Source organism: Lucilia sericata, unplaced genomic scaffold, assembly GCF_015586225.1.
Source record: "Lucilia sericata isolate MDLA Ls3-8-SP2 unplaced genomic scaffold, ASM1558622v1 Contig001201F_arrow, whole genome shotgun sequence".
Classification (NCBI taxonomy): Eukaryota; Metazoa; Arthropoda; class Insecta; order Diptera; family Calliphoridae; genus Lucilia; species Lucilia sericata.
This window is the reverse complement of record NW_023995164.1, coordinates 117,581-140,628: the sequence shown is the minus strand read 5'-3', so window position 1 is coordinate 140,628 and position 23,048 is coordinate 117,581. Positions and strand designations below refer to the sequence as shown.

At 26.8% G+C, this 23,048-nt stretch overlaps 1 protein-coding gene across 1 annotated transcript in view; it reads left to right on the top strand.

Moving 5' to 3' along the window:
* Positions 1-23,048, top strand: part of LOC119610468 (protein pinocchio) — a 51,588-nt gene that overhangs the window by 827 nt on the left and 27,713 nt on the right. Inside the window, exon 2 of the mRNA XM_037965691.1 lies at positions 2,257-2,493. Coding sequence (XP_037821619.1) covers positions 2,277-2,493 — 217 coding nt within the window. The 5' untranslated portion in view covers positions 2,257-2,276. The remainder of the gene's footprint in view (positions 1-2,256; positions 2,494-23,048) is intronic.

Genomic DNA, 23,048 nt, shown 5'->3' with positions numbered 1-23,048 from the left:
TATTGTTATAGGACTCTGATTGTTTGTTCTTTGTTTTTTAAAGTGAGTGAAGTTGTTGGTGTTCCTAACTTGTCTTAAGATGTTATTTGTTTGGACCTTTACACTTTATTAGGCCTTAATGTAGCTAACGTTTTTAAATACTCAAGTTTTGTTTGTAAACTTTCCATGATACTTATTGAGTGAGAGTGAAAGTAGTTTTCCTAAGATTAAATTGTTCACATTTAATGATGCTAAACAATTTTTCATTAAGTTATCCACAAATCTTTCTATGGATTTCTTGTTAGTTGTAGCAGTTTCGTTGAAAGCTCTTCCTAACTGACACAGGATGTTGCTGAATATACCAACAAACATTGACCGATTGGGAATTAAGTCTTTCAAGAGCGAAGGTAAAAACGGACAGTTATTTGTAAAGATCCTTAGAAAGTGTGACTACAAATTGTGGCACAGACTCAGTATAAATAAAAGGCTTGTTTTCGGTCTCGTTAAAGTGCTAAACATTTTGAGTTCCGGAGATTAAAAAAGCGAAGTCTTGCTTTATATTTCCTTATTAACTGCAGCCTCGAATGTCTTTGTTTAGATTTTGGCCATAAATAAGAAAACAAGAAGACTTTTCACAAACTTCTTTAAATACCTTATAGTTATCTTCTAAATAAATTTAATAACAACGCAAACAAAATTCAATTTAAATATCTGGCTTGTATTCTCATTATTTTAAGAAATTTCCTTGTTTAACATTTTGCAAATTGACCCAGTTTAAGAAACAAGAATATTAAATTTGTTGGCTCATACGGCAACTGAAATATATGATAATGTCATCATACAACCTACTTATCAGACATACAATCGCAAACACACAACACCCTTCCATATGAACGTTAAATATATGTACATACATGCATCCACCCGTTGCACCATTTAACCATGACCAACATTAAAATGTTTTTGAAGAGCAACCAAGCAAAATCCAAGTACACAAACAAATGTTCTACACAACTAACTTATAGTATTAGGAGTATAACGTTTAGATAATTTTTGAAAAATATTTAAGCGGCACGTAGGTTATAGAACTTTCGGCGGCAAAAGCACTTGAGGTTAGGCTAATTCTGTCGAAATAAAATTTTTTAATTTCTAATAAAAAATTGTTAAATTTTCTTTAAACAACTTTGACTTAAGACAATTATATGTAAGACAAACAAAGGTCGGGCTGTAATTGTCTGTTGCTTTTTCAAGGCGCTACAAGCGATGCGAAGCTTTGCGCTACAAACTTTTGCTTGTGTTTTCTCACATCAATCTTCGTTTTCACTCTGACTGACACATTTGAAAACACAAGGATAGTTTGTAGCACATTGCTTGTAGCGCCCACTCTGTAGTCAACACTTTAGGCTTTAATTTTGGTTATCACCCTATTGTATTTTTATAAACTATTAATATAATAACACTACACGCATCTATGCTTATAACTAACAACTGTTCTTTTACACAACTATTACATACATATATACATACATATGTATGTATGGCCTAATTGCACAATACATAATGCAACAATTGTTGTTTTATTAAATATTTAAAACACTTTATTGATTTTCTATTTTAAATGCACATTTTTAAGTGCATGAATGTGTACGTTTATACAAACAAACAATCGAATGAAAAAGCGCCTGCGTTGCAAATTTTTTTTTTTTTTTAAGTTGGCACTCTATATAAAGTTATTTTATTAAAGCTGAATAGAATGTAACTTTTAATTACAGATTTCAAATAATATTACAATAAAGATTATTTCTAATGAATTTGTACTTTATCTGCTAAATTCGAATTTGTATCAAGTCCAAAGATTGATACTTATCACGATTTTGTTTAGTTATACATATAAGTTGGAACTCTTAAGATATCTTTCATTGATTGCATTAGTAGCTCACCTTTAGAAGTCTCCTTTGCCTAAGTGTCCATTTGCATTTAGCGAATCAGTCTCAAATTAAAATAATTTCATGAAGGGTACTTACGTTTCGGCATACTATTTCCTATTATTTTTTTTTCGTGTTGACTTTTTGCAAATTTCATAATATGAACTTTTAACCTTTTCCAAGTGCCATTTAAATTAAACAATTTTTAAACTTAAATATTCTTAAAAAGCACGCATGCATTGAATGTTATTAAATAATAATATACTACAAACACACACACGCACACTTAACAACAAAAACATTTTTAATACTTAATTAATTTCCTTTTTGTTTCGTTTTAATTTTTTTTCAGTTAAAAACAACTTTTGGAAAATGAAAAATCGTCCCACTACTTCGAATATTGTTTCCGAATGGGAAGATAGTGTTCTTTTCGATGCTGATGATCCTGATTTTTGTAATATTAATCCCAATGAAACGAATGTTTTAAATAATATTGCTGTTGTTGATAGTGTTGGTAGTGCTACTAACATTTTTATGCCACCACCACCTATATTAGATTCTATAGCTAATGGTTCATTTAACTTTAAGGGTAAGTGAAAAAGAAAAACTTTTTTATTATTTTCTTTTTAATATTTATATTAAATTACAATACTTCGATCAGTGTAAATTCGGATTTTCCATAGTGGAGATCCAATTATCGTGTAGATGTAATTCTTAACAAAAGCTTCTTTAAGAGCTTTTTACCAAAAAAAGCTTTTTATAGAAATTGCTTTCCATAAAGAAATCTTTTTATAAAATAGCTTATATTGAAAGCTTTTTTGGAAAAATTTTTTTCATGAAAAAAATTTTTAAGTAAATTTTTATGAAAAAAATATTTTGGAAGAAAACTTTTATGAAGAAAGCTTTTTACGAATAGGGGTTTTTACGAAGAAAGTTTTTTACAAAAAAGCTTTTTAAGAAAAAAGCTTTCTAACTTTTTATGTATTAACAAAACTTGTGTATAAATTAAACTTAAAAAAAACCTTTTTATAAAGCTTTTTACAAAAAAGCTTTTTCGAGAAAAAAGCTTTTTAATATTTTAATCTTTTTTAAACATTTTTTATAATAAAAAAGTTATCAAATTCTTCCATAAATTCAATAAATTTAGTTTTTTCCATTCTTAATTTTCAAAACCACACATCAACATTTCCATACATACGATACCTTCAAGTGTGTGAATTTTAAAAAGTTTCAATTATCGTCTGCTTGATCTGATTGAATAATTTTTACAACTTAATGCGGTAAAGAAATACCAAGCTAAACATAAATTAAAAAAAGAAATTAATTAAGCAATTATAAAACTTGTAAATAGGTCATCGTCCACTATACACCTTGCTTTTTTTTAAAAAAAAGGTGTCAATTACAACAAATGCACTGAGCTGTGGACAAAAATAAAACAGCAATTCAGCGAAAAAATAAAACTTTAAATTTTTTGTAAAAGTAAGAAATTTCCATGGCTAAAGTTAAACAAATTATTAAATTTATTATAAAATAAAACATTGACATTTTAAAATATTTATTTTTTTTAAATAAATATTTATGATTTTCTAATTGTGATCATTTAACTCATTAAAGTGCATTCATTAATTTAAATAAATATTTTCTTTTAGCTTAAAATAGTTAGACATTGACGTCAAATTTGCCATTTAAAAAATATAATGAATAAATATGAGTTTCAAAAATAAAAAAACAACTTGTTCAAATATATATTTTTTCACTTTCTTAAAAAACACCTTTTAATGCAAAAATTAAGTAATTGTAAATATTTCTTCTAAAAAAATACTTAAAACAGCTTTAAACAATGTTTTAAAATAAAAATAAATTCAAAAACAAATATTTAATTTTGACACTTTGACGTGTTTGTTGTTTTAGAATTTTAAATATTGCATGTCAATACAAATATTATATTTTCAGTCGAAGCCCTAAAATATGCCATAAATTATTTGTATTTTAAATTTTTGGATAATTTTTTGCGTGTTAATAAATTGATAGTTAAACAATATTTAAATAAAATTATAGAATAATTTTAAATTTATTTAATTAAAATTTTTTGAAATAAAATTTCATGATTTATATTTCCATTTAAAGAACAATTAAAGAGAACATTTTTAAAAAAGTGTGTCGGCGCTATGATTTTTCAATGATACTTAAAGTTAAGTTTGTTTAAGTTTTCTATTTATCGATGGTAGATTATCAAAAAGGCCTTTTGTATAAAGGTACACAAATTGCAAAAAGTTTTATAACAGCTTTTTGTATAAACTAATACCTTCACTTAACTAATCTTCCTTTAAATATAATCGTTTTAGTATACACCAACACTTAAATATAGTTTTCATTACAAATTCCATTAAATTACTTTGTTATTGTTGTTGTTTAATACCACAAAACCTTTCGAAGTTTAAAGTTTTATTTGATTATTTTACAATTCGTTATAAATTTACTTAAACCAGCTGCATTCCTTTGTAAAATTATCAGCTCTTTTTTTGTCATTATTACTTGTTGAGGGTATTTTCCAGCTATATACTCTTTTTGTTTGATTATTTTATGGCTTTTAGAAAAAAAATATTGACCGTTTAACTTTCATTATAAGTGGGAATAAATCATAAAATTAATAACAATTTATTGATCGCCGCTATAATAATAGACGTTTAGCTTGCTTGCTTATCTAACATTTAAATTAAAAGTACCTACTTCTTGCCTTCCTAATAGCAAAAGCAAATGAAATTAGCAAAATCATTTCCCTTGTTTTAATTTTAAACATTTTTATCATGTTTTAATCCCCAATCTCATGATTAAATTTATAATACCTCAAACAATGTTTTTCCATGATTTTAATCAGATTTTTTTATTTTAAATTTATTATATTATATTCTATATTTATTTAATATTTACTAGCAAAATATTGTTTTGTAAATAAAATCTATGCATTTTTATGAATGAAATTATGATAGATCGGTTGGTGTGAAAGGGTGTTAGCTAGACGTCAGTTCATCTTTGTTTTGGCCTTTCATTGTTTATATGAATGAATTTGTGTTTTTTTTTTATCACAAACGGAAAAGTATTTGTACTGTTAAATAAAAATAAAAACAGATGGCGAGTTAAACTTTAATTATAAATAACTAAACAATATTATTCAATTACTATTATTATCATTACTTAATTGAGCAATTAACGTAATAGTACATTATTATTATTATTATAGTAAAATGATTTGCATAAATTGATAAATAGTTAGTTTTATTGTTATATTAGTATTGGTATTTAAATTGCATTTTTTAATAAATAATATTGTATAATACAATGTTCCATAATCGTTATTATTATTACATATATAGACTAAACTAATTTTTAATTTTTTCTAATATTCTCTAATCACGTGAAAATATTGTAAATGATGCGGTTAACAACTTTTAATAGTTACAACATTTTTTTGTTCATCATCATCGATCTTATTCTTGATATTTAAAGCGTTAATATGTTTTCAATGTTCAGAATTCCAGACTGCACTATATACAAGACTATAGACTAGACTAAAGATTAAAATATAGAGTATATATAGATTAGACTATATACTAGACTATTGACCAGACTATAAATTAGACTAGACTATAGACTAGACCATAGGCTAGACTACAGACTAGACTATAGACTAGACTATTGACCAGACTATAAATTAGACTATAGACTAGACCATAGGCTAGACTACAGACTAGACTATAGACTAGACTATAGACTAGACTAGACTATAGACTAGACTATAGACTAGACTATAGACTAGACTATAGACTAGACTATAGACTAGACTATAGACTAGACTATAGACTAGACTATAGACTAGACTATAGACTAGACTATAGACTAGACTATAGACTAGACTATAGACTAGACTATAGACTAGACTATAGACTAGACTATAGACTAGACTATAGACTAGACTATAGACTAGACTATAGACTAGACTATAGACTAGACTATAGACTAGACTATAGACTAGACTATAGACTAGACTATAGACTAGACTATAGACTAGACTATAGACTAGACTATAGACTAGACTATAGACTAGACTATAGACTAGACTATAGACTAGACTATAGACTAGACTATAGATTAGACTGTAGACTAGACTATAGACTAGACTATAGACTAGACTATAGACTAGACTATAGACTAGACTATAGACTAGACTATAGACTAGACTATAGACTAGACTATAGACTAGACTATAGACTAGACTATAGACTAGACTATAGACTAGACTATAGACTAGACTATAGACTAGACTATAGACTAGACTATAGACTAGACTATAGACTAGACTATAGACTAGACTATAGACTAGACTATAGACTAGACTATAGACTAGACTAGACTAGACTATAGACTAGACTATAGACTAGACTATAGACTAGACTATAGACTAGACTATAGACTAGACTATAGACTAGACTATAGACTAGACTATAGACTAGACTATAGACTAGACTAGACTAGACTATAGACTAGACTATAGACTAGACTATAGACTAGACTATAGACTAGACTATAGACTAGACTATAGATTAGACTGTAGACTAGACTATAGACTAGACTATAGACTAGACTATAGACTAGACTATAGACTAGACTATAGACTAGACTATAGACTAGACTATAGACTAGACTATAGACTAGACTATAGACTAGACTATAGACTAGACTATAGACTAGACTATAGACTAGACTATAGACTAGACTATAGACTAGACTATAGACTAGACTATAGACTAGACTATAGACTAGACTATAGACTAGACTATAGACTAGACTATAGACTAGACTATAGACTAGACTATAGACTAGACTATAGACTAGGACTATAGACTAGACTATAGACTAGACTATAGCTGACTAGACTAGACTATAGACTAGACTATAGACTAGACTATAGACTAGGACTATAGACTAGACTATAGACTAGGACTATAGACTAGGACTATAGACTAGACTATAGACTAGACTATAGACTAGACTATAGACTAGACTATAGACTAGACTATAGACTAGACTATAGACTAGACTATAGACTAGACTATAGACTAGACTATAGACTAGACTATAGACTAGACTATAGACTAGACTATAGACTAGACTATAGACTAGACTATAGACTAGACTATAGCTAGACTATGACTAGACTATAGGACTAGACTATAGACTAGACTATAGACTAGACTATAGACTAGACTATAGACTAGACTATAGACTAGACTATAGCTAGACTAAGACTAGACTACAGACTATAGACTAGACTATAGACTAGACTATAGACTAGACTATAGACTAGACTATAGGACTCGACTATAGACTAGACTATAGACTAGACTATACTACTCGACTATAGACTAGACTATAGACTAGGACTATAGACTAGACTATAGACTAGACTATAGACTAGACTATTATAGGACTATAGTCTAGACTATAGACTAGACTATGTCTAGACTATTGACTAGACTATAGTCTAGACTATTGACTATACTATAGTCTAGACGATTGACTAGACTATAGTCTAGACTATTGACTACTAGGACTATACCATATAATAGACTAGAAACTGTTTTATAGACGATATATACTTAGACTACCACGTGGTATTTTCGTAAATGGTATTATCACAAAGTATAAATATGTGTGGAACTCGATCAACACATAAACAAGATCTAATTAATGCATCCAACAATAATTCCGATTAAGTATCATAACTAAACCTCTGAATAACTATGATCTTATTAATAATCTTTATGGGTACAAATTATTTCTAGTCTCAGTATAAACCAGAGTAAAGTAAGAATGAGGTCCTAAATTATTTGCAATTTAAATGCATCAAAAAACTTTCCTTAAGGCAATTGACACTTTAATTTTATAAATACATTCTTATAAATAAATTTTACGCAAATTTTCCATTTTTAAACAAAATTGTTGACATAAACAACATTTAGACGACATTAAAAAACCGCAAATAAGTTAATAAACGTCTGCTGCCACGATTAGTACGTAATTGACGTCAAACTACAACAATTAAAATGTACACAATAATAAATTATTCCTATTTACTGACAAGTTCTTTTATTTTTTTCTTCAAAATTTAAAATTCCAACAATTCATTAACATTAACAGCAAATTATTGACAAGTTTCTTTATATTAGATGGAAACCACTTCAAAATTGTTCACCTTGATGGTGTCAGTCAATAGATATTTTTGTTGATTTTGATCTCTCCTACAAAATGCAATTTATCTACTAGTAGTTAATTTCTAGTTGTAGACAAATATTTACGCTTCTTTTCCAAAAATTGTTGTTATAACATTTCATTCATAGAATTATTTGTATATTTTAAGCAAAATAAGATAATCAATGTGTTTTTATGGAGATTTAACATGAATTTTAAAATGTTTTTGTTTTTATTTTGCAAAAGCTGAAAATCACAATCTAATGTTTGTTTTTTTAATAAAATTTTACACGTAATTTTAGTATTTTTATTTTTTTTGTTGTTTTTTTTTAAACAAATACAAAAATAATGCGTCATTTTTAATCTCAGAGATAATTATATAGAAAAAATACTTTCTTTGTAACATTCCAGAGATGATGGAATTTTTAATTGACTTTTAATCATCACAACAACATCCTCGTGTTGTATTCTATTCTGTTACCATGTAATGTAATAATTACCTTGTCTATCATTTTAGTAATATAATTAACAATAATTTATTAATACTTTTCGATTACGTTTTTTTTTGCCTCATTATTTAATATAAACAAAATATTTATTGTAATTATTTTATTTTTATTTATAGGCAGTTAGTTATTTATATTAATTGAGAAGAAATTTATAGAATTTTTTTTGATAAACATTTCGTGCATATGCTTTCATGTTTTTCCTCACTGCACTATTTTTAATATATGATGTCAATTTTTAGATTTTCTGGTAAATTTATTTTAGTATAAAGAAATCATGAACTTGTTTATACTATAAACAAGTTCATGATTTCCCGACAAAAATTTTAAAAATTTTTCCCCATAAATGTCATCGTTTATTTGGCATTTTCTTGTAAAGTGGGCGTGCTTTTTGCTATAGAAAATTTTGAGTGAATATTTACAAATATTGCAAGAAAGTCAAAAGTTATTTTAATTTTGAAATAATCAAACTGTGATGATGAATACTTTCCATTTAGGCAGTGAGAGATGAGAATGATTTCTATTTATAATTTAGATATTTGAAATAAAAATTTAGTATTTTTTGGAAATGTAATCAACAGATATCTATATGTTTTGAGTTTAAATGAAAGCTAAATGTGTCTTGAGATCCCCATGTGTTCTTAATTGAGATTTTATTCATTCTAACAATTCTACTGTATTCCAGTCACATTTTATAGTAACTTGTTTCCACAATAAATTTTCTTATCTTTCGTACCTAATATAACCTCAAGACTTATCCATCACATCAGGTTTTCCAAATATCGTGTCATGAAGTTTGAAAAAAAAAAAAACGTTATAACAGCGCGAAAACACCTTCTTTTATAAAATTTGTTGTCATCTGAAAGTCCAATCCTATCCACTTCAAAATAAATATTTAATCCCTGTTATATCTTCTTCTTTCGAAATATCCTTTAGAATAAGATAAAATTCAATTTTCAATCTCTGAAGAATTAAGTATTTATTCGTAATATTTCTTCGAAAAAAGAGTCACCCCATTTTAGACTCTTGAGAATTAATGTCAAAGTGCTTTACGTGAACACCTGCCGTGTTGGCCTATTTCACGGTGGTCTTTTTCAACCAGTGGGTGAGCTTTTGTAACGAATCACCACCGCCACATTGTGCTTCTTACACACAGGTGGCAATTTACGTACTATATATGGAGTTTTCGGTAAAGTATACGTGCATTTTGCTCAAGTACTTAAGTCGGTAACGGCACCTAGAGAAGTAATCGGTAAATCACAGTAACACACTGTGGTAAATCTGGTATGAACAGAGTTTACACTGAACATACCTTTCATCCATCACCATTCAAGCCAGCACACTTCTCATTTTTCCGACACATTCATAAGAGAACAACATACGACAGACTCACTCTAAGTATACGGGCGGATGAGTTACGTATACCCCTATATTCATCCTGTATCATATGCAACTCATTCCAACTCATCTGTTGTCAATCGGCAACAGCACCGAACTTATCCCGAAATATAGATTTCACCGTCCACCAGTCTTTTAACCACAACTTACCCTTGTCGCGAATTTGGGTTTAAACCACAGCCATTATGTGGAACCAAGGACAAGACCTGCGCGAAATGGCCACCCGTAGTAACACATTATGTGGTTCTCTGGTTAGACCCCATGTTAAATCATTCCAAGGACTACCGAGGAGTGAAATGACATCACCAGTTATAGTCTTTACTCAAGGATTGCAATACACAAAAATGAGGGTCTTTCACCAAGGAAGCATGCCCCGGAGGGTTAGAATCTTGAGAATATATATTCATGGATCTTACAATTGATAAATCTGACTAAAAACTACTTTATCTACAAATATAATTGTCCTCCCCTATTGCCAATAGAAGTGACATCTTCGTTTCATACCCCTCAAAGGGAATTTGCTATCGCGAACTTGCCGTCAACAATTCATTCACAATAGTTGAATTTAGTTGCAACAGCTGTTCATTGTTTACAAAATTCCAACAAAAATTTCCTCTTTTGTAAAAATTTGTCATAGTGAACGAAAACAGTGAACATATTTAACGTGAAATTTTTGATTGGCGATAGGAGTGAATGGTGTTTTTCAAAATTTTTCAAATTTTTCTCAACTTCTGAAATGCTTTAAAACATCTAAACTGGAACACATCTAACACTGACTCTGAAATGCATATTTAGTTCGTTTAGGTTTCATTTAAATAAAATTAATCAATCAAAATTACTTGTAATGTATAATTGAGCAATATTTGTAATTGAAGTTAATCTATTTACTTATATTTTATGAATTAAAATTACTTGTAATTTAGGTATTAACAATAAGGGGAAAATTCAGAATAACCAGTAATTGTAATTGACCAAAGTTTAATTTAAAATGTAATCATGCTAACCGATGTAGGAAAATATGCAAGACTAAAGCTATGTACACACTGTTGTCAGATCTAACAACGTTGGCAGATCTGGCAATGTACTGACAATGAAAAATTGTTAACAACATTTAAATTGTCAGTTCAGAGACTGTTGTAAGAAAAACTTACAATTTCATTGCCAGATAATAAATTGATCTGTCAACAAAAATTGTCAGTTCACAGTGTGAACTTCACACTGTTGTCAGATTGTTGTATGAAAAAGTTGCCATATTTTATTTTAGCTGCATGTGTTGCCAGTAGAAAACATTTATCTGACAATGGTTCCATGGTCATTATAAGTTCACCCAGTTGTTAGAAATTTCCTAAACATTCAAATGCCAACGCTGTAAGATGTGACAATCGTGTAAACATAGCTTAAGATAGATGCTGATGTTTGCTTTTCAAAGATTGAAAAAAGTGGTGCCAAATATAGTTTTTTTAAATACCAACTTTTTACTATTACCCTACATTCTTTACTATTTAGTACACTACTGCTAGAATTACGTTTTTACAAAAAATCGACCTTTGGATTTAACCATGCGTATAAACTTTCATTGCTTTCTACGATTCTTTCTTTTGTTTCCTTCAATAATGTCGAACGGCTCATATAACTCGATATTTGATTATTCAAACATTTTTAATTTTTTGTGTCTTTTTTTTTGCATTTTTCCATTATATTACAGCGCAATGAATTCTAATATTACAACGTGGGTATTAAATAATTAAATGCAATAATTATGCACATTATAAATACTAGAAATCCATTTATGTATATTTCTGTCTTGTAAAATTAATTTATACTTAATTTATATGTACATATATACAAACAAAAATGCACTAAGAATATTTATCCACAAATGGAATTTTTCCCTTAAATTAATGCACATCATTGGCAATGGTAATTTATACATAGTCATTCTAACACCAACATTATTGTTAATATTTTAACAACATTTCTGTCTTTGCTAAGTAAGATAAGACCTGTTGGTTGGTTTTGCTTTAACTTATCTCACTCCAAAGGTGTTCACATATAAATAAATAAAACAATTTCTGTTTAACACTATTCATTTCAATTACTAATTATTCTTGCAAAAAATAAATGATTGAACTACTATTACTTAATAATTTATCAATTCTTAGTAATAAATAGTAGGGAGAAGGGGTCAGTCACACTATTGCATATCTAATATTGCCTCTACGGCCTCATTCTCCAGTCAGTTCGTTCAGAAATAACAAGTGCAATGTGTTTATAAACGAAGGCAGCAAACTCCATTTAGGTATTTTTTCGTAATAAATAAGAAAAACTTATATTTCTATAGATATTTATTTAGTGATGTAGTATGTTTTTCTATTTGCATATTCATAGAGAGTTATTTGTTATTTTAAATGAAACAAATGGAGTTTGCCGACTTTGTTTCTACACCCCTACCAACTGATGTATGAATAGTTCATTTCAATATTGCTGCCATTCATATGACCATAAAATGTTAATGATAAATCTGAAAGTGTTACAATTGAAATTTACATTTTATATAAAAAAAAACTTGAAATCTTTTCAACTTGAAATTGTAATTTAATATGCAAAAGTTGTCATTCTTTTCATATTCTTACCTGTGTCTATTTGCCGATAGCCAGGAGTAAATGCACTTAGTATAGTAATAACATTGATTAAAACCTTTATTTCCGCATAGAATGGTTTGGAAAGTATTTAATATTTAAACAAAAAAAAAAAAAAGTAAAAATTTTATTGTTGTAATTTTTTTTTTCATATAATGCAAAATAATTAATATTGCAAAAGAAAAAGTAAATAAAATATTAACAGACACACAACTCTATATGCAATAGTAATCATCAATATTTCTCTTTTTATTAACACTTAATATTAACTAAATAAATAATGAAAAAATTTGTATCTACAAATTATGGACAAATAAAAGAAAATAATTAAAAACACCTGTCAATTTGCACTTTTTGTAGCTGATGGTTTGTTTGTTGACATCACACAAAAACAAATCCTTACAATCCTCCCCCAAAATGTATGGAAAATTATTTAGCTAAATAAATTAAATATTTATTTAACTTAATTTCATTTATTATTAATGCATACTATTAACTTTTAATAACAACAACTAAAACGTAAACAAACTTTTAACCCTTTTTGAAAATTGGTATTAAACACGTTCTAATGCAAAGTGACAAAAATTTGCTATCAAGAATAGTAGAGAAATTTTTGTTCTTTTGAAATTTTCATTCCCCTCAAAGGGAAAAATTGCTTTCGTCAACTTGCTGTGAACAACTCATTCACAATAGTTGATTTTGTATGGAACAGCTGTTTTCAAAATTACATAAAAAAATTTCACAACAGGGGAAATATTTTACATCCCCTATCGGATATGGGTGATTAAATAGGTCGATAAACCTCTTTCGTATTTTGCGAAAAATCAGAAATTCTTGAAAATTTAAATTTTTGTGAAAAATATTTGTTCAATATCTAATTTTTTTGTGAAATGTCGAATATTTGATTAAAATTAGGATTTTTACTGAAAAATTTAATTTTTAGTGAAAATAATTTTTTGCGAAAATAATTATTTTAAAGTGACAAAAAATATGATTTTTTGATGGAAATTGGATTTTTGGTGAAAAGTCGAATTTTTTAGTTTTATGTGAAAAGTTTAGATTTTTTGATGAAAGTCGCAATTTTTGGTAAAAAAATTAGTTTTTTTTGGTGAAAATGGAATTTATGTTTAAAATTTGATTTTTAGTGAAATTGGATTTTTGTGAAAAATTAAAATGCTTGAAATGTGTTTCGTGAATTGTAAAATATATGTGAAATTTTATCTTGTGAAAATTAGGTAATTTTGTGGAATCGAATCGGAACCAAAAAGTATTTTTTCGATTCGTTGTTTGAATTTTTGAGATTTTGAATTGTTGGGAAGTGAAAGAGTTAGTTAGATAGATAGATAGATAGATAGATAGATAGATAGATAGATAGATAGATAGATAGATAGATAGATAGATAGATAGATAGATAGATAGATAGATAGATAGATAGATAGATAGATAGATAGATAGATAGTAGTAGATAGATAGATAGTAGATAGATAGATAGATAGATAGATAGATAGATAGATAGATAGATAGATAGATAGATAGATAGATAGATAGATAGATAGATAGAATAGATAGATAGATAGATAGATAGATAGATAGAATAGATAGATAGATAGATAGATAGATAGATAGATAGATATAGATAGATATAGATAGATATAGATAGATATAGATATAGATAGATATATATAGATAGATAGATAGATAGAGATAGATAGATAGATAAAGTGCGATGCTTTAGCAGATCTTTTTATGGGAAATGAACCTCCGTACTGATAGTATTACCTACAAAGACAAATTTCATTTTACTTAAGACTAAACCTTAACTATTCCGGATATTTGTGGACTTTAATATATAAAAAAACTTTCTACTTATGTAAACCTATATTGAAATTGTGGAATCTTCTTAATTTATGATTTCACAGCTTATCTTTTCCTTTATTGTTTTCTCTAAACTTACTTCGGTTGCAAAATGTTTATGATATTTTCGAATGGGTTAATTATGATGAGTATGGTGTACTTATGGGCATAAATTTTATTTGTTTACTAAAGCAATATTTAAACAACATATCACATGATCTTTATCAGATACAAAAGAAATCGCGTGAATGTCACAAAAATTGTTTTCTACTTCTTTTTTTTGCCAAAAAAAAATAACGATCTATCATAAAGCAAATAACAATAAATAATTGTACTCATCGTTAACAATAAAATTTGCAAAAAAAAAAAAAAGAAAAACATGTGAATTAATAAAAAAACGTAGCAGTAAAATAATGATTATAATAATACGTTTGGCATTTCGACAATATCTTTCTGATTCAGTGATTCTATGATCAATATTTGTTTATTAAAACTAAAAATGTAAACAAATAAATCATCATTATTAAAATGAATTACCGATAGATTCCAAAAAATGGAGTAAGGTCAATATACGATTTTGGAGAAAGCATAATTCAATGACAAAATGTTAAAATATTAAAATACATAGATTTTATTCTATATTTGTTTATTAAGTTAATATTTAAGGCCATTAAATCAGAAAATGAATCACACTTTTCACACGACTTTCCAACTTTCTAGACAAAGGCGTTTAGTCGGTAGGTCCGTCCCACACTATACACATACCATAAAAAGGGGTGTTTTTCTAATATTCTGATAAAACATTTTGTTATATCGATAACACCCTTTCAACAAGTATTTTATCAAAATGACAATATTAATTGTTTGTTAAAATGAAATATTGCATCAAATTCCAATTTAAAACTCTCACAAAATGATTAATATTTGTTTTTAACAATTTAGCCGATAGTGTCTATATTATGAAAACGAGACCAGCACACCTTTCATCGTATCAACAAAATGAAAGACATTTATATCTAACTTGCCTCATTTGACATTTTAATCAAGAAAATTTTTACCTTTTAAGGAACTAAAAAATAATCTAATAAAATTTAACGAAGCATTATATGATGAAATGTCTCATCCACTAAAACAAAAAACCCACCATCTCTCTAATAGGAGATGTTCGGACAATTATAATAACATTATAAAATAAAATTTAAATCTAATTAAATTGTTCTGCTTATACAACAATAACAATTTTTTTCTTATTTTTAATTATATACAAAAAAATAATGGCGATCATGTGTATTATTCTCAGCTATTTAGTAGTAGAATTAATCATTTTAAATTTAAATAATTTTTTTACGGCTTTCATCTCCACAAATTGTTCGTTTGTTTATTTGTTCTAAACATGTGATGTGATCGAATTTCCTCACGTGTTTCATTTCTCAATCTCAATCTTAAGTAAAATATTATAATTGTTTTTTTTATTATTTTTATTATTATTCATAATACATTTTTAATGGCCCCAGGTCTATTCATTACAGACAGACAATAAAGTAAAAAAACAAAATTATTAACTGTTAAAATATTTGTACAAAAACATATTATTATGATCGATTGTAGATTTATATTTTTATTAAAGTAAACACTCGTGTTAATATTAATTAATATTTTATTTTATGACAATTAATTTCATTATAAAGTCAATAACATGGACAATTTAAGACATCATGTTTAAATTTACGAAAAAAAAAGTCTTTTGGATATGAGTACACCATTTCCCAGGTATATAATTTCTATAGAGTAATTACACCATTTGAAATCGTTAAAACTTTTTCAAAAAAAATTATACTTTTGTAAGATTTAGTACCCAAAAAGTATTGCCGAATTTAAGTTGGCAACACTCTTTTCATTGTCTGCTAGTTTAATATCGCACGCTTGGCTAACACTTGAAATGTATGTTTTAATAGGCCTAAATAGAAATTCCAAATTAATCAAATCGTGCCATTTTTTAATCTTTATTATCTGTAAAAAAATCTATGTACTTATGATTTGCGTACTCTTTAGCTCTCTTTAGCTTATCTTAATAAATAGCTTTTTAACATATGTTTCAGATCAGAAATCTTTTTTGGAATGAACACAAATTGAAGAAAAAAACATTAATAAATTAATCACACAAATTTGATTTCAAATTCGCAACTCGTCGAAAATTTTAATCAGATCAGAATTTGACACCAAGAAAGCGTCTAAAATGATTATATTAAAACATTTTTTAAACAATTATGTTCCACAGAAAAATCTGACAAATTTGCTTTCATGTTGGTAACTAGTAGAAAAATTTTCTTTAAATTAGTTTAAAAGTTTTATAATACCACTATCGCCAACCAACATTTCACCCTTTTCACTTTTTTCGTTCACTAACTTTTTTGAGGTGAAAAAAATTCCCCTGTTGTGAAATTTTTTGATGGAGTTTTTAAAGCCCCCTTGACACGAGTACACAAGTAATATGATCTGTCAAATTTTGGTGTAGAAGAGAACGGATGGGATCGTCTAAACGCAATATGTAACGAAATCATCACACATTGACAGAAAATACGGATGGAAAATTGGACAGTCGTATAGCTGTCATCATTTTTTGAAATGATTCAAAAAAACAAACAAGTCGCATTAGATCAGGGATGTATTTTTATATAAACACATACAAAAGAAGTGAAACAGCTGTTTCCATCTTACTTTGTTATTGTTTTATACCAATCGTGTAAACACAAAAAATATAAATCATACGACTTTTATTCTCTTTTTTGTCATACGGTTGGAATTTCATTTTACTTTTTCATTAGACTTTTCGTATGTAAAGTGTGATCGTCTGAAGGGCCCTTAAACAATGAACAGCTGTTGCATACAAAATCAACTATTGTGAATGAATTGTTCACAGAAAGTTTATGATAGCAATTTTTCCTTCGAATGGAATGAACATTTCTAAGGAACAAAAATTTCACTTCTATTGGCGATATAGGGGTGATTGATAAAACTCGTTTTATCCATTTCAAGTTCATAATTTTAAACTCAAAACTGGTCTAAATATATTATATTAAAAGCTTATTTTAACAATAATATTTCATAAAACAACTGCCAAGATTGATTTCAAATTCTTAACTCGTCGAAAATGTTTCTTTAAATTACATCTAAAAATTTTATATTAATTTTCTTTTCCATATGAAAAGTCGACTAATATATGCATAAAGAAAACTTGAAGAGATCTTTCTTGTTTTGTCAACGATTTTTCTAGAGCAAGTTTTATCAATTTTAAAAGAAGAATTTTACACTCAAAACTGGTCTAAAAATATTTTATTACATGTTCTTTTTAACAATAGTATTTCATAAAACGTTGATTTTAAATTTGTAACTCGTCGAAGATTTTTTCTCTAAAATAATTATATTAAAACTTTTTTAAACAATTTCAAACTTAATTTCAAATTCGTCGAAAATGTTAGATCAAAATTCTCAATAAAAACCTTTCTATAAAAAAGACGTGGAAAATATTTATATAGATAACACGTTGAAAATATGGCTTAAAAACTTTTCTAACGAAGTTTTTTATAATTTTGGTTTCAAATTAGCAACTCGTCGAATATCTGTCCTAAAAAAATCGTCTAAAAGTTTTCTATCGTAAATTCTTTTAATTTTTTTTACAAAATCTACAATCTCTAAAACGTTTCTTATTGAGAAAATATTTATATTAAAAACTCGCCAAAGATCTTAAACAACTTTTCCAAAGAAAGAAAGTTAATAACTCGTCTAAAAGTTTTCGATAGAAAACTTGTCGAAAACATTTTCTATAAAAAAAAAACAAACTGAATCTTTTAGAAAAGTTAAATACAGTTCTCAACGCCCTGTCCTTTACTTTCTTCTCTTTTTCATTTCAATCTATTAAGATATGAGGTGAAAGAGGAATTAAACTCTATAGGATTAAAATATTCATGTTTAAAATTATGTAATTTTTCGATATTAAAGTTCATTCGATCACGAATACGAAATTGAACTTAAAAAACAACAGTAATGACATAAAGAAATGAGATGAAATTTCGCAGCCAATAAAGTGAACTGACGGACAAATCTTATGAATCAGCAATAAAATGAAATTGATAAAAGTGCGACGTTTTTTTTTTTCAAAACAATCAACTTTTGATTAACAACAACGAAAAATAATATTTGCAATTAATTATTTACGCTTGTTAAATCACAAAATAGCAAAAGTTCCCAGACACACATGCAATGCAATGATGCATTATTAAAAAAATCTCCTCATTTTATTTAATTTTCTTTATATAATTAGTGAAATTTTAAACATTTAAATTAATTAATAATTATTAAATAAATATTTACAAATAACAAACAAACTGTAAAAAGATTTGTTAACAAAATAAATATTTGAAAATTGTTGTTAATAAAATCTTTCAGACATCTATACTCCACTAAATGAACATGTAAATGTTGTTCACATGTAAATTATTTAAACAAACTCTAAAACTAAATTCTAAATTTTTTAATAAATTGTTAATAACATTTAAATAAAATAAAAAAGAATTCAAAATACAAAATAATTGAAACTAAAACACACTACAAAATACTAGTTTAAACCAACTTGTACCGCTAAAAATTCAATGAATTGAAAGAAGAAGAAAAATGAATGAATAAATTGTTCATAAATGTATAAATGAGAGGATGAGTGTGTGTATTTTTTTTTTTTTTACAAATTAATATGTATTTGAAAAGCCAGTGTCGTCTTTGAAACTTTATTTAAATTTAGGTACAAGTGAACCCAACAACTGATACATATAGACAGGCCAAGCCCCAAAGCTTAAACTTAGGTTTTTAAAGAGAAAAAGAAAGATAATAATAAATGATCATAAAAGAAATTGCAATAATATACATAAACAAACAAACAACCATTTGATATCAAAATAAAAATAATGTCAAAATAATAAATTAAGACAACATTCATTTTCTTTTTCTGAGTATTGTAAAATTAAACAAATAACCGCATTGCTCACTGACTGCGACAACAACTGCTAAAGGTGATAATAACTAAAGTTGATCTCGAAATGAAATTATTTCGTATTCATAAGAAAATTAACATAAACTGGCTAAACACAAAATCACTTAAATGACAAATGCACACACATTTATTTTTCAAATTAAACTGTAAAAAAAGTAAAATAATATAAAAATTGCTTTTTTATTGCTTTATTTGAAATTTTTTGCTAAGAACATACAATTGTCATCGATTTGTAGTAATTCCCCTTAAGTCGCCACGACGCAATTTTAATCACAAGTTTTCAAATCATCTGTTGTTCTACATTCACGAGAAGATATTTATCGTGTTGATTGGTTGTCGGTGGCCAAGTAATTAAACACGTTTTAATGTAATGTGATTTTATAATCAGTTCAGAAAATAAAAGTTTTAAATAATTTTTAATGTAGCTATAAATAAAATATGAGACACAGACAATTATATTTTATTCTAACTAATAAAATTTATTAATAAATTATTCAACAGCCTCTTTTTATAGTACTGAATGAATTTGTTTTATAATTAAACGAGAAAAAAACTGAATTCAATTAAAATACTATAATTATTAGTAATATGCGAGGGTTGGATTAAAAGTACAATTCCATTCTTATCAGAAATTCATCCTGAATTTCAGAGAATCTGAGAAGTACAAAAAATAGATAGATAGATAGATAGATAGATAGATAGATAGATAGATAGATATAGATATAGATATAGATAGATAGATGGATAGATAGATAGATAGATAGATAGATAGATAGATAGATAGATAGATAGATAGATAGATAGATAGATAGATAGATAGATAGATAGATAGTTAGATAGATAGATAGATAGATAGATAGATAGATAGATAGATAGATAGATAGATAGATAGATAGATAGATAGATAGATAGATAGATAGATAGATAGATAGATAGATAGATAGATAGATAGATAGATAGATAGATAGATAGATAGATAGATAGATAGATAGATAGATAGATAGATAGATAGATAGATAGATAGATAGATAGATAGGTAGGTAGATTAGATAGATAGATAGATAGATAGATAGATAGATAGATAGATAGATAGATAGATAGATAGATAGATAGATAGATAGATAGATAGATAGAACTTTCAGTACCACCCTCGTATATACATATATTAATGTCTAAGAAAACTCACTACAGTGATGCCAACATCTCGACAACCTATAATTAAAAGCCAACATATTTCTATTGTATAAGATTTTATACAAACTAGAAAATATTTAAACTACACCCAATCTAAAGCACAACCAACTTTTCATCACAACCCACTGTGCAATTCAGTCATATCAGTTTCCACAGTAGTAGGAATTAGTGTTTTTATATAGTAAATCATCAAAAAGATTATGATCACTCGTTGTGTAATTTTAAAGGTAGCGAACGCTCTGTCATGGTTATTAGCTCTAGTTGAGAAATTTGCATTTTCAAAAAAATTTTAAATTCAAACACACACAGATTCGCATAAATAAAAACCGAATAGAAATAATGAGAATTTTAAGCAGTAAAAAGTAGATTGTGTAGTTGTATCGTATTCAACACTCCACACACCCCCTTTTGACGATAGAATAATTAACGGTTGTGTGAATGGAAGGCAGGTGACAAGAGAATTTTGTGTACTTTTTTCCATTAGTTTTTGCAAAGATTTTTTATCTATTTCGTCACATTTATGAAGGTCTTTTCAATACTTGAATTCTTAAGTCGAAAAAACGACTTTTCATAAATCGCAAAAGGTCGAAAAGTAGACTTTTTGTTTCAAATTTAGAACCATAAAGGACACAGTGTTGACAACTTTAATTCAATTTAGTAAATTAAACTAAGTAGAAGCTTTCGAAATGTCAGATATTGAATGAATCAGAAAGATATCGAAAATAATTTGCTAAAATAACAATTCTCGAATTCTTATTTCATTTAATATTCTATATAGCCTAACAGATATGGCAACAATTTATTCATTCACCAACGGCAAATGACATTTAACATATCAATAATATTTTTAGCTGAGTTTGATTTTTTATTTTGATATTTTCTGCTAGCGTTGGTGGCACTAACGTACTGAATTTCGTCTGCGCGTGGCTAAAATGTTTACAAGTGGAACGTTGATTATATACATACGTTTTTTTCTCGTACTGATTTCATTATAAAATGTTTATTTTATACATACAATAAATAAACGGACTTATAAGCGAAACATGCATGATCTTGCCATATGATCATGTGTCGTCTGTCATGAAAAAACAAATTATATACAAAACTTAAAATTAATATTAAAAATCTTAATATAATAATAAAAAAATGCGCATTTTAGAATATGAAACATTTTTAAGATTAGAAATGAAAATGTTTTAAATTTCAATTTAACAATTAAATGTTATAATAGACATTTTTTTTACTGCGTTTTAATTGAAACTCGCATTTAACTTGATATTTTATTAGGGGTTTTTCAACATCAGGCAAAAAAATAAAATAAGAAAAGAGGGAAACATCTTAAATTTATATTCGTAGAAATAATAAAATAAATACAAATTTAATTGTAGCTTTTCTTCTGTTTATTATTTGCATTTTAAAAGTAAATGAACTTTTGTAAACAAATAAATATTTTAAAGGTGAAATTAAAAATCGTGGTGTAATTTTTAAATAAATTTATCAACACCCTCTTCATATTTATTTTCTTCCGTTTTTTTTTTTTTTTTTGTAAGGTTGGTCCATGTTTAATGGGTCTGTAGTTTGTTTTATTGGTAAATATTTATTTAAAAGTGTGATATAATTAAATAACAAGTTCATTGAATTCAACCAAGTTCAAATAAAATGTAAATTTTGTAATAAATACTACACTTAGACATATTTACAAAACTTCTGGGAAAAGTGTATTACACGTTTCTTTTTTATTTCAACGTTAAGATAACAATTATTTAACTTATGTAGTTTCCCCAACACAATATTTACTTTTCCTCAGAAACGTGCCAAAGCTATTATTGTTAATTTCTAAAGTTATTTTTAAATTTTAATATATTTACTCTGATATCTATAAATAATATACATATATATATTTTGCCATAATTGTATTAATTGCTTTTAAATGCTGCCTTAAGAAATAAGTTAACTTTTTAAATTGTTAAAAAACATTTTAATTTAAACCATTTTATAATCAATGGAAAATATTTGGTATTTATGTTTATTTCTTAACAAACATTTAAATTAACACCTAAATGAGATTAGTGAATGAAGATTAAGAAGAAAAAAAATTCCTAAGAGAAACGTGAAAAGTTTTTCGCACTTTACTAAGCTATCACTTGATCAATTTTTTTTCACAGCGAAAATTTTCCAAAATGTTTTTATTTGTTTTGCAAATTTGTGGGTTTGATAAGTCAGAGTTATTTCAACAATATGTATTAACATTAGTTAGACT